The 13,953-nt window shown below is 46.9% G+C and overlaps 2 protein-coding genes across 2 annotated transcripts in view; both read left to right on the top strand.

The window, feature by feature from the left end:
* The window catches only part of kiaa0586 (KIAA0586 ortholog), a 210,980-nt gene that overhangs the window by 80,801 nt on the left and 116,226 nt on the right, over positions 1–13,953 (top strand). The window lies entirely within an intron of this gene.
* Positions 10,146–13,138, top strand: irf2bpl (interferon regulatory factor 2 binding protein-like). The gene has a single exon (XM_028822338.2). It carries the CDS (start codon positions 10,434–10,436, stop codon positions 12,396–12,398), a length of 1,965 nt encoding a protein of 654 aa, XP_028678171.1. The 5' UTR covers positions 10,146–10,433; the 3' UTR covers positions 12,399–13,138.

Here is a 13,953-nt window from a genome sequence, read left to right as displayed (position 1 = left end):
TCATCACAATCACCAACTGTTTTGGGTCTTTTAGCATTATACACTTTTGCCCAGGTGACCCAGCTGAGGTTCATCAGACCCAAACTTGTGTCCCTGCAGCACTGGTGTCACGGATCTCCCCTTGTGATCCACAGCCATCTGGAGGCTCTTTCAGTCTGAGGGTTTCCCACATTCTTGTCCCAGTGATGCCAAGTAAGGGTGTTGACTCTGCAGATCGAGCAGCCGGCAAAACCCCTCTGCACCCTCCTTTGATGGGCTCCCAGCAAAACCTTCTGGACCCTGCTTCTGTTCATTCAATTGAACCGTTATCTTGATAAGGATGACCTGCTTCGAGGATACTGAAGAAAGGACCACATCTGGCATTGGTGAAGTTGTTGCTTTGTAGTTGGAAAACTTCAGCTGTCTTCCCGGGTCAACTTAAAGCAGCCAGTCCAACGCAGTGTTGAGCAGGCCTGATGATGATCTAGGCTGACACTGGGGCCGTACTTCACATCAGGTTAGGTTGGCGAGCATGAGCAGGTACAGCACAATGAAACAACTCGGGATCTCGATTGGCAACCCCCTAGGCAGACCCCAGGATCTAGTCAAGGGGCAAAAATGACCATCTATCTTACGTGGGAGTCTCCCTGGCCTGGCCCAGCCATGTTGTTTGCTGGTTGTAATGACCGTAGCAATGCAATAGGGTGGTGTAGTGGTGGCTCTGAGGCTAAGGATCTGCGCCAGTATCCGGAAGTTTGCTGCTTCGAATCCCTCTTACCGCCAAAAGAGATCCTAATCTACTCGGCCCTTGAGCAACAACAACATTTAGTTCTACAGCACGTTTTCATACAAATGATGTTAGTTCAAGGTGCTTTACAAGATGAAGAAAGAAAAAATATAAAAATAAGATTAGGCAATACTAAGTAACAAAGACTAAAGTAAGGTCCGATGGCCAGGGCAGACAGAAAAAAACAACAACAAAAAAAACTCCAGAGGGCTGCAGGGGTTCTGAGGCCAGAAGACCACCCGGGCCCCACTGGACATTCTACCTAACATCAATGATCTCAATCAGTCCTCATGGTTTTTAGGCTTCATTTGGAAGAATTAGATGACGATGGTCATGTGGACCTCTGGCCTTCAATCCGTCAACGTAAGGACTGCATGGTACCCTGATCAGGTGGTGGGGGCGCAGATCGCCACCACAGAAAACTGGATAGAGAACAGTAGAGAAAGTAGGGGTTAGTGCGGATTTCAGAGCCACCATGAATGATGATGATAATTCAGTGTATATACAGAATATCAGTGTTACACTAAAATGAAGCTCTGAGGAAGCCATATTACAATAACCTGCAATGGATCCAGGGGTTCTGTACAATAGCTGTGTGGTATAGCGGGTCCGCAGCTTTAAAACAAAATATACGGGCCAGGTTTTAATCCGTATAGCCGTGTCGTTCTCCGTGGGCGCGACCGTACAACCGCGGGGAGTCAATGAGGTAGTTGGAGTGAGTCGCACCTGCATGTGTGGGTCCGATCGTTCTCAATTGCTTCCTGCGGCGTGTGGTTAAGGCGCTGCGCCCACGGAGGCGCGGGGAGACGGGGCTATGTATACGGATCGACACCAGGAAAGGGGAGATATGGATGGATAGATGGATCGAGGAAAAGAGGAAGATAATGGAGGTTAAAGGACGGGAAACAGCAGTCCCAGCAGGAGGATCTGGCCACCTGTAAGGAGGAGACCGCACGAGCTGGGGCCCCGCGAAGGAGCGTTTGTTGGTAGCACTCCAGGGGCTAGTTCACCCCACTGAATGTTCTGTTGGAGTGGGGTGAGCAAGGCAGGTGTCCTCCTGAGGGATCTGAGGAGCGACTGCGTGAAGGATGAAGGGAGGAGAGCTGACCTCAGACGGTCTGGCAGTGATGTCCGTAAGGAAGCCAAGACGGACCTCGTGGCTGTTGGGTCTCCGCCAGCTGCGGGAGCAATGGGTGAGCCGGAGGTGGGCTGTGATGGTAATAAGAGAGACTGCTTTTTAACCTCGGACTTTAAAGGATTTATTTATTGATGTTTTTATCCCCACTTTGCACAGTTTTTATGGAATATTTATTGGAGCTGTGGAGCACTGCACTAACTGTTTTTGTTTGCTGATATTTAATAAAAGCACCTTTGCACTGATTGCACTATCCCCTGGCTTCATTAGAGAATTGTCCTCATATGTCGGCTCATCTGGGTGACATTACCGACGGTGTCGGTTGCAAGAGCTCCCAGAAGTCGAATGGGAGTGTGGAGCCAAACCCACGTCGTCACAAGCTGACCCTGCACTCTGACCCCCCCAAGGAGTAAGTGCAAAAAATGAACAAATTCCTATTATAAGAAATTGTATAAGGTGAAATACAGAACAAAAAAAAAACAGTTTTTTGCCACACTGATCAAACATGAATAAGAACGAACAGTCCTTTCCTTACAAATTTCCAAATAAAACTGGAATGCGTCTTCCATGTGCACAGTAGAACACACCTTTGCTGTCGCCGTTATCTGTGAAGAAATCTCCCATAACATTTGCGTGAAATTTACCGGCTTCTAATGACAGCCCCTGTGTCCTTGTCAAAGACTGAATGGATAGTAACAGCTGCCCTCCGCCCAACTCGCTCCCCTCTCAGACATTTCTGTCGTCGTCTCTGCAGTCTCACTACACGTTATCTTCCCCCACCTCCGCCAAACAGTTTTCTTTTTTTTTTTTTTGAATGAGATGAGATGATATTCGCTGAGTGGCGCTGCGCATTGGCGAGTAGATGACGTGCAGAAGCGCTTGAACGCCTTGTGTTTTTGTTTTTAGTCTACATGGATGTCTGCGCCACTTCTCTCCTTCCAGACTGTAAATGGTTTGACGCTCAGGCAGCTGGAAACAGTTCAAAAGAGCCATGTCTGGCATTAATTTTGAAGAAGGGTTCATTTTCCAGACAGCAGAGTGAATGGGTGAGGGGCTCTTTTCCACTCCCCGTCCCCCCCCATCACCGTCCCGTGCTTCTAATAACAGTTTTATGATTGCTGACTGAACTTTGCATGATGCTATTACTGATCCGTCTAGCATGCATGTAATGTAGAGAAGAGCCCGACACATTGTGTGGGCAACACAGCGTGAAGATAAAGTGCATTTTATTGCGTCTCCCAAAGCTGCTCGTCTCAAAGTCATGTCGGCCTACTTTCGAGTTTAAAATGCCTTAAATGTTTTTGCTGGCCCCATTGGAACCGTGTCTGCTGAAAGCGGTCTCGTGGTGAAACGAGGGGGTTTCCATTTCCCTAGTGGTGTTAATCAGGCCAGGCCGTTGGAGGCCGGGCGACGGGGGCCAGTCCTGGCTGGATGTACAAGTAAACATTGCAGCAGTTGTGGATTGCAGCGAATTTTGACCAACCTTCAAATCTCGGCATGTGAGAATTGTGCTATCCATGTCGCTGTAGTGCGTGGGACCCTGCAAAATGAAGACGCACACTTTTATACCCAAAAAAAAACACTTAGCTAGAATGCAAAATCATTTTTGAAAGTTTAAAAGAAAGCAAAATTTTCAGATACTACAGACATTACCTACAACATCCACTGTGTCATCTCGATTAATGAATGAACTAATGGGGTGGACACTGCTGGTAGTCACAGTTGATCCACTTTGTTTTCCGTCTGTTTAAACAAATCTGTCTTCATGCGTATTCACTGTGTAATGTACAGTGGGTATAGAAAAAGAATCCCCCCCCCCCCCTTCAAAATATTCCTTTTTTTTTTCTTTACAGCCTTAAGTGAAAACACACACAAAAAATATTTCTTTCCAGCTTTATTTACTCAATGCACCCTATAACATCCAAATGAAAGATATCACAGCTACAGTTCAGAAGAATTATAAAAAATCAAACACAAGACGTACTGAGATTAATAAAGGATCACCGCCCCCCCCATGTCAATGTCATTTTGTTGACACACCTTTTGCTTTAATGACAGCCTGGAGTCTGTTGGAATTCTTCTCTATCAGCTTTGCACACCTAGATATTTGCCCCCCCACTCTTCTTTACAGAACTGTTCAAGTTCACTCAAACTGGATGGTGAGCGTTGCTGGTCTGCTGTCTTCATGTCTTTCCACAGATTTTCAGTGTGATTTAAGGTCTGGGCTCTGACTGGCCACACCAGGACATTCACTTTTTTCTCCTTCAGCCATTTTTTTAGTGGTTCATTTTGCTGTGTGCTTCGGGTCGTTGTCATGTTGAAAGGTGAACATTCTGCCCATCTTCAACTTTCTAGCAGAGAGTAGCAGGTTTTCCTCAAGAATTTAATGATATTTTTGCCCCATTCAATTTTCCTTCTACCCTAACAAGAGCCCCAGGCCCCCCATGACAGGATACTGCCCACTCCATGCTTTACTGTAGATATGGTGTGTTGTGGATGGTGAGCTGCATTGGTGTGCCGTTTGGTGTTGAGGCCAAATAGTTTGATTTTGGTCTCATCTGAGCCTAAGACCTTTTTCCACTTGGCATCAGAATCTCCAAGGTGCATTCTGGCAAAGCTCAAGTGAGCCTTAATGTGGCCTTTCTTGAGAAGTGGCGACTCTCCCGAACAAGCCACAATTGTGAAGCACTTGTCAAATTGTTGTCACATGCACACAATGACCGCTTTGTGCCATAAAATCCTGTAACTTCTTCAAAGTGGCCATTGGCCTCTCGGTAGCCTCTCTGACCAGTTTCCTCCTTGCTCTTCCATCCAGTTTGGAGGATCCTAGTAGTACCAAACACTTGCCACTTCTTTATTATGGACTTTACTCTGCTCCTTGGCATTGATAAAGCCTTTTGAGATTTTTTTGGTCTCCATCTCCTGCCTTATGTCTGTCCACAATTCTCTCCCTGAGATCTTTTGAAAGTGGCCTGCCACCCCAGTCGGTTGTTTGCTGTCAGTTGCACTACCAAGCATGGGAATGAATGCTCCAGGAACAGCTTCACTAATCCCACTCATTGCAATTGATCACAAGAAGCCAGTAACCACAATGGAAATGGTGGGCACTTACACCTGAGTGGGTTTAGGAGGGGGGGGGTCCTTTATTCAAGGGCAGCACAGTGGCGCAGTGTTAGCACTGCTGCCTCGCAGTAAGGAAACCCAGGTTCGCTTCCCAGGTCCTCCCTGGGTGGAGTTTGCATGTTCTCCCCATGTCTGCGTGGGTTTCCTCCCACAGTCCAAAGACATGCAGGTTAGGTGGATTGATGATTCTAAATTGTCCCTAGTGTGTGCTTGGTGTGTGTGCCCTGCGGTGGGCTGGCACCCTACCTGGGGTTTGTTTCCTGCCTTGTGCCCCGTGTTGGCTGGGATTGGCTCCAGCAGACCCCCATGACCCTGTAGTTAGGATGTAGCGGGTTGGATAATGGATGGATCCTTTATTCATCCTAGGATTTCTTGTTTTTGATATTTTTTAAATTCTTCTCAACTGTAGCTGTGATATCTTTCACTTGGATGTTATAGATTGCATTGCATAAGTAACGCTGGAAAAAATATTGGTTTGTGTGTTTTCAGTTAAGGCTGTAAAGCAAAAAAAAAATGGGAACATTTCGAAGGGGGGGATTCTTTTCTATACCCACTGTATGTGAACTTGTCACAGCGCTCTATACAAACATAAACCAAATTGAATCTCATCCAGCTACTGAACGCTGCATCAGCTTTCATGCTTTAAGGCACTTAAAAAATATATAAGGTAATTAAAAAAATAATAAAATATAAAGTAATAATTTTTTTATACAGCGCCTTTCCCATGCTCTAGGCCAGGGATGTTGAACTCCGGGCCTGGAGGGTCGCAGTGGCTGCAGGTTTTTGTTCCAACCCAGTTTCTTTATGAGAAATCAATTATTGCTGATGAAGCACTTACTGCTTAAGTGACATTTTGATGCTTCGTTTTAGTGGCCTTGTTTGCCCACCCCTGCTCTAGGCGTTTAAAACAAAATGATACAAATAAGTTTCTGCATAGAGCAATAAACAAATAATCACCGGATACACAAAAGCATTAAACAAAAGAAAGAATAATACCAAAAGAAATTCCTGAACAAAAGACACACGACACAGTCCTGGATCCCTCCTTTCATTTCCAGCTGGGTTACCTTCTTTGGGTGGAGTCTGTATACACTCTCCATATTTCTGTGGGTTTCCACCCACCGTTAAGATACGTTAGCTGATGCTGTGAATGTGGGCAGTGTTGCCTCCCGTGGATGGGAATAAATGTGTCTAAAAAATGAAATAATTAATGACTATTGAACCTAGCACTGGAAAATGAGTTTCTCTTTCCAGATATGTTAGGGGTGTCCAGCTCCAATCCTGGAGGGCCATCATGGCTGCAGGTTTTCATTCTAACCCATTGCCTAATCGGTTACCAGTTTTCACTGCTAATTAACTTCTTTTTCCTTCATTTTATTAGCCTTGTTTTTAAGGATTCAGTCCTCTGAATTTATTCTTTTCTTCATAAACAGAAACGAGCCGACAGATGACCAGCTAAACTGGGATTTCAAACTCCAACCAATCTCATAATGATAAGCCGATTCTTGCTGTTAATTAAGCCCGTTATTTAACTGCACGGCTTGTTGCTGCTCTCATTCTGCCACAGCAGACATTTCCAAACCTGTTGATTTTCTGTTTTTGCTAAGAACACCGTCAAAAAGTTTTGGTGACCTGAGAGATCGACCTTACAGAGACCTCTGCCTTTCTTTATTTTCAGATATCATGTGATGGACACAGATTAGGTGGGTGTGTGTCTGCTGCTAATTAAGGAAACAAGAACAAATTCAGGGCTCTGAATCAAGTCAATTAAAATTAAGGCGGAAGAAGTTGATTAGCAGTAAAAAAAAACGGTCACTAATTACGAAGATGGTTAGAATGAAAACCTGCAGCCTCTGTGGCCCTCCAGGACCGGAGCTGGACACCCCTGAAATATGTGATGTTTTTGCCTTTGCTCTTGTTTTAAATCAGGGGTGTCGAACTGGAGGGCCGCAGGTTTTCATTCTAACCCTTTTCCTAACCAATTTTCAGTGCTAATTAACTCCTTTTCCCTTCATTTTAATAGCCTTGTTTTTAAGGATTCAGTCCACTCTAACCAATCTCTTAATGAGAATCTGATTCTTGCTGGTAATTAAGCCCGTTATTCAATTGCACGGCTTGCTGGTGCTCTCATTCAGCAGACATTTACAAAACCGTTGATGTTTCTGTTTTGTCGAAGAACACCATCAAAATGTTTTGGTGACTGTTCTTTATTTTCAGATATTGTGTGATGGGCACACGTGATAGATAGATAGATAGATACTTTATTAATCTCAATGGGAAATTCACATTTTCCAGCAGCAGCATACTGATACAATAAATAATATTAAATTAAAGAATGATAATAATGCAGGTGAAAAAAAGACAATAACTTTGTATAATGTTAAATGTTAACGTTTACCCCCCCGGGTGGAATTGAAGAGTCGCATAGTTTGGGGGAGGAACGATCTCCTCAATCTGTCAGTGGAGCAGGACAGTGACAGCAGTCTGTCGCTGAAGCTGCTCTTCTGTCTGGAGATGATACTATTTAGTGGATGCAGTGGATTCTCCATAATTGATAGGAGCCTGCTGAGCGCCCTTCGCTCTGCCACAGATGTTAAACTGTCCAGCTCCATGCCAACAATAGAGCCTGCCTTCCTTACCAGTTTGTCCAGGCGTGAGGCGTCTTTCCTCTTAATGCTGCCTCCCCAGCACACCACCGCGTAGAAGAGGGCGCTCACCACAACTGTCTGATAGAACATCTGCAGCATCTTATTATTATTTTTATCTTATTATTATTATTATATTATTATTATTACGTGAGCTGGTCATGTGGTGGCTTGTTTTGTGTCTCCTTACTGTTTGGCTGCTAATTAAAGAACAAGGGACAACTAAGGGGGGCCGGAGTCAAGTTAATTAAAACTAAAGCAAAAGAAGTTCATTAGCAGTAAAAACTGGTCACTGATGAAGAAGATGGTTAAAATGGAAACCTGCAGGCACTCCAACACTGACATTGCCTACCTACCCCAATTTAAATGAACATTAGCTGCTCCTCCTCTTCTCCCTAACAGTGCCGTGAGAGTGCTGACACTTAACGTCCATGTGGAATCGGTTTAAACACACTGCAGGACAAATTCGTGTTAATCATCCCTTTTGAATGGAGGCTGAGGGAGGGTGTGGGGCTTTCCTAACGTTTTATAAGGTTCTCCTTTTCAATCAGTGCGGCGGTTGGGGGTGCAGTTTGCGGTGGGAGTAATAATAGACCACATTCCTTAAGGACATCCTGGAAGAGAAAAAAAAAATGCGTACGTGTCCCTGCTGTTGACAGTGTGATGATATACACACTCAGAAATGGAATCTGTCAAATAAATGAGCCCGTCGGAAAGTCTGGCATAAGCCGCTCTTGCTCTTAGGTGTGGCCAGGTCAGACGTTTCCAGTACCACATTTATTTACTGTGAGTTACGTTAGAATATCTGCAGACTGAGGAAGGCAAGGCACTGTAATGATCTTCAATGGAATCTCACGTGAAAATGTTGTGCACAACAACCCAGACCACATATATAAATCTTTCGTAGTCACTTGGGCTTTTATATTTTTATTCAAATTTCTGTTTTATTTGGCAATATTTTCCTCCTTTCATCATGACGTTTTATTCACAGCATTCAACCATGGAAAAGAAAGCACTACTCCATGGTAAAGCACACTCTCCCACTCGTTCTAACTGGACCACCATTAGCCCAACACGTACTACCTTATGATATGGAGAGGACTCTGGATTGTTGAAACTCAGTACAGTCAGTCAGCGTCCCTTTGACCGACTCTTTGCATGTTTTCTGCGTGGGTTTCTTCCCACAATTCAAAGACGTCAATTGGCCCCAGTGTGTTTTTGGTGTGCGAGTGTACTCCCCAGAGATGGACTGGTGCCCCGTCCAGGGGATCGTTCCACCCTTGAGCCCCATGCTGTATTGGGATAGGCTCCAGCCCCCCGCCATCTTGGTCGGGTCTAAATGGGCTTTGAAAATGGTATGGTATAATGTTTGGCTCATTTTGTATCCCATTATTGTTCGACTACTAATTAAGGAAAAAAGAAAGATGGTTTCTTGAGTTTTAAAAAGCAAGTCCGTTTAAAATTAAGGCAAAAGAAGTTAATTGAAGTTGATTTTCCTTTTGTTAAGAGCACTGTGAGAATGTTTTGTGGACCCTGAGACCTTCAAGCTTTCTTTACTTTTCAATATTGCATGGTGGGCACAGACAGGTTAGCCAGTCAGCTGTTGGCTCACTGTGCATCTCAGTGTTGTTTGACTGCTAATTAAGGGGACTGTCTCTTAAACAGCACAACAAACAAAATGAATACCAAAGAAGTCACTTTTTAATTGATAGTGCCTCATTTGTGACTGCTTGTTTTATCTTTAGCCGAATTTGTTATTTTGTGTGTACGTGTTGTTAATATTTATGTATTTTAGTTACTATAAAGATCAAATTTCCCCCTTTGGGGCTAAAACTTCTACATATAAAGAAACGGTTTTAATTTGAAGGACAGAGATTTTGATCGCAGGGGACTTAAGAGTGTGCCAGGTCACTGAATATTATTACCTTTAAAACGGCCCGCTTGCTCATTTTACTACGAGCAGAATAACGTTTAAATAAAAGCATAAAAATGTTAAATAACACATTACCAAATTTGCACATATTGTTTCAAGGCCGGCTTAAGACAAATATCATAATTGCCAGTATTACTTTTATGAAATCGTCAAAATAATAAGGATATGACGTTACACTAATGTTGAAGCTGGGCCATATGGAGTAACTTGTGTGACCGCGCGTACCGATGCACATAGTAATGTACAGGTCGAGTCTCTAAAAGCACCTTCAGACGACGTTTCAGCGTTATGGTGACAAAGCGTCTTTTTCTGTGATGCGCACAAGCACGGACCGATGACCAGCCGTTCGGGCGCTCTGTCCTTGGTGGCTCTGGTGAGGTCGCACCGCGTTTATGGCTCCTCGTCACCTCCAACAATAGCGACAGCGGAAACTTCCTAGGCAGAAGTGGGCGGGGCCGATTCTAGGCATGCGCACTAGAGACGCAACAAGTGGCTCGCCAGTTTGCAAGCGCGAGCCGAGGAGTGTGCTGCTGACGTCACCGCTCCAGCCAGGTGGCATTCCAAGTGCAGCTAGCGGAAAAAAAAAAAAAAAGCGCAGCAAACGGGAGCGCGCGCAGCTTCTCCAAATCCGGATTTCTCGTCAGAATGTGAGGCAGGCGTGCGTGTGTGCGTGCAGACTTGTAAACTCGTAACCTGCCAGCGACGGCCGCCGGACTCGCACGTTCGGAGGCGAAGAGCGCAGCTTGTTTGCAAATATCGCCGGGGGTGGGGAGGGGGGGTGAAGAGCGAAAGCAGCCAGACAGTGTGCAGCGGCGACGGGAGGAAAGCAACATGTCTTCTGCCCACCAAGTGTCGTCTTCCAGAAGGCAGTCATGCTACCTGTGCGATCTACCTCGCATGCCTTGGGCCATGATTTGGGATTTTAGCGAGCCTGTGTGCCGAGGATGTGTCAATTACGAAGGCGCCGACCGCATCGAGTTTGTGATCGAGACAGCCCGGCAGCTCAAGAGAGCCCACGGCTTCCAAGATGGGAGATCCCCCGGAGCGCCACCCCCACCGACTGTGAAGAGCCAAGCTGCTTTATCAGCAAAAGAGCCGGCGCAGCTGAATCACGTCGACGGCTCCTCCAAAGCGCCCCAATCGACGTTGGATCGCTATTCCCTGAACGCGGACAGAGCACGTTTCGAGTACCCGGGCATCGGCGGCCACGCCAGCAGACTCCCGAATGGCCTCGGCGGCCCCAACGGCTTTGCTAAGGCGGACGACGGGCCCCCGGAGCTGAATCGGCAGAGCCCCACCTCTCGGAGAAATCACGGAATGGTTCCGGTCCCAGGGCAGATGAACGTCCCACCTAACCTGCTGCCACAGACGATGCTCAACGGCCCTGGAACAGCGGCCATCGCCCCGCATGCCCTGAGCAGCCGTCCCCCTCCTCCCAACAGCGTGTCGCTGACTGAAGTGAGTAAGCGACCGGGCTCCGTGTCCAGCACGGACCAGGAGCGCGATCTCAAGGAGAAGCAGCGCAACGCCGAGGCTTTGGCCGAGCTGACCGAGAGCTTGCGGAATCGCTCCGAGGACTGGGTGAACAAGCCCAAGATGGTACGGGACACCGTGGTGACGCTGTCTAGTTGCACCCCGTTTGACGTACGCTTCAAAAAGGACCACACGCTGCTCGGCCGCGTTTTCGCCTTCGATGCCGTGTCCAAACCAGGCATGGACTACGAGCTGAAAATCTTCATCGAGTACCCCAGTGGCTCCGGCAATGTGTTCTCCAGCGCATCGGGGGTGGCCAAGCAGATGTACCAGGACTGCATGAAAGACTTCGGCCGAGGCCTGTCCTCGGGTTTCAAGTACCTGGAGTACGACAAGAAGCACGGGACCGGTGACTGGCGGCTGCTGGGAGACCTGCTGCCGGAGAACGTGCGCTTCTTTAAAGAGCTCGCCAGCTCGGACATGCTTCCCCAGACGTACATAGACGCCAGCTGCCCCTTGCTGCCCACTGCGCTAGTAAACATCGCCCGTGCTTTGCCGGCGGTGGCAGCGAGTGCCCCGAGGACCACCGTTCGCAAGCGTAAAGCCTCCCCGGAGCCCGACTCCGCCGAGGCGGCACTGAAGGCTTCCGAAGAACAGCAGAGGCAGCAGTGGATGGCGAGCCAGAGCGAGGCGCTCAAAATGACTATGGCTTCGGGGGTGTTTGCTGCCACTCACGGGGGCGGGCCACCATCTCTCGGACCTGGGCACACCGCGCACTCCAGCCGGACCACGCCGCCCGAAAGCGCCCCTCAGAACGGACAGTCCCCCATGGCGGCCCTGATGTCAGTGGCGGACACCCTGGGCAATGCGCACTCCCCGAAGGATGGCAACTCTGTGCACTCGACCACCTCTGGCAGGCACAGCAGCAGCAGTCCAGTGTCACCCGCATCGATGCCTGGCCAGCGTCGCCGCAACGGGGACCTTAGCCTACCCGGAGCGCCCCCTCCCGGCATGGAGTCGGGCCACCCGCAAAACATTCCAGACTCGCCCATGGCCAACAGTGGGCCGCTTTGTTGTACCATCTGCCACGAACGTTTGGAGGACACGCATTTCGTTCAGTGCCCGTCGGTGCCCAACCACAAGTTCTGTTTCCCTTGTTCTAGAGAGAGCATCAAGGCGCAGGGGGCGACCGGTGAGGTGTATTGCCCCAGTGGAGATAAATGCCCATTGGTAGGTTCGAATGTGCCTTGGGCATTCATGCAAGGTGAGATTGCGACCATTTTAGCTGGGGACGTTAAAGTGAAAAAAGAGAGAGACCCTTAGGTGTGCAGCAGCAGTAAGCAGCTGCCTTCTGTCACCTTCCACATGCAGTATCTGTGAGTGACAGACAGACAGACAGACTTGACACAATCAGTCTTATGTACAGACTTTCTTCTCGCCGTGTGTTTCAAGATTTTGAAACACAAGTTACGTTTTGCTTCTTCATTTAAAAGGATGAAGTTCTTTTGTTACACAGATTGCATTCTGTAAACTGTTGTTGTTTAGGGTGGAGGCTCCTTGGCCAAGGTGCACGGCAGTTGTTTGAAAATTGGGGAAGGGGGCAGGAGTGTATTTCTTTTTTTTCTTTTCTTTTGATCAATTTCTGCACTTCCTAAAATTTCCAAGGCAAGTGCTAACACCCTCAAATGACAGACATGTCGGTAAAGTGGAGATCGCGGTGGTCCTCGTCTGCTCCTCTGTCTGCACTTTTTTTTCCCCCCCCCAAACAAAGGTGGGAAATTTCTTAACTCTTTCCTCCTTTGAGCAACTTAAGTTCATTTTCTGTCCTGGTGATCTGATCCACCAATCTCACCCCACTCTTTCTCACCATCCCAACTAAGGTGGTCTCTCCAATCTCTGTCCTCAATTTTTGTTTTCCTTTATGCACGGATGCTTTAATCGTAGAGCAGAATGCTATTCTTGGGAATATGCTCTGTTTGTTCTTTGTACATTTCTGTAGGAACAGAAGACTGTAATGTGCCTTGGAGCTGAGTAAACTGTAATAAATTCAATTGATATGAATACTTCCTGAGTACTGATTTGTTCTGCATGCAAGTCGTTAAAGGTGGCATTGCAGCAGAGATGTGGTGTGTTTTTTTTTTTTTCTATTTCTTTTCTGAATATTACGTGTTGGCACCGTGCCGAGCTGTCTTAACAATGCCCTCATTTTTTCCATTCATATTTGCTCAATGCATTCGGTTTTCCATTCATCTTTATCTCTGTTGCTGGTTTGAACAACCGGGCTCGTTCTGTTAACCATCTTTTCTGTTTTTAAACCTTTAACTTCAACAAGCTGATCTACAACTGCTAGAGAGTTTAAGCAAGGCCAGCAGTAGCGTGAGTGCCAATCTTTCCAGTGTTCACGTCCAGAAATGAGGTTGGGGGGGGGGGGGGGGGGGTCCAAAGAGAGTCAGCACATTTCAGTAGTATGCCTTGTTTTTAAAGCTGTGGATTTTTTTCTACTGATGGGATATTTCGTGTTTCATTTGCGAGTTTACAGCCCTTTGTAGATTTTTTATTTTTTCCATTTCCTGTTTGTATTTGTGTGTCGGGGCAACGTCACTTTTGCAGCCTTTTAAGTGCATGTATTTAAAAAAAAAAAATTACTGGGTGGGCACGGCTACCAGACTTAAGTGGGTTTACTCCTAGAAATAGATTACCGGCCAAGGAGTGTCGTGTCTTAGAGCAGCAACAAGGGCCAGAAAGACCATTTTAGAGACCCCCTGGTCGGTCTGTATGGGGTGTCAGACTCTGATTGTGGAGGGCTGCAGTTTTTAGGTTCCTGCTGCTTGTCTTAATCTGTGACCAGTTTTTGTTTCTAATTGACTCCATTTTAATT

This window comes from Erpetoichthys calabaricus, chromosome 16 (assembly GCF_900747795.2).
Source record: "Erpetoichthys calabaricus chromosome 16, fErpCal1.3, whole genome shotgun sequence".
NCBI classification, from domain to species: Eukaryota; Metazoa; Chordata; class Cladistia; order Polypteriformes; family Polypteridae; genus Erpetoichthys; species Erpetoichthys calabaricus.
Note: the sequence above shows the minus strand (reverse complement) of the source record. Positions and strands in the feature narration are given on the sequence as shown.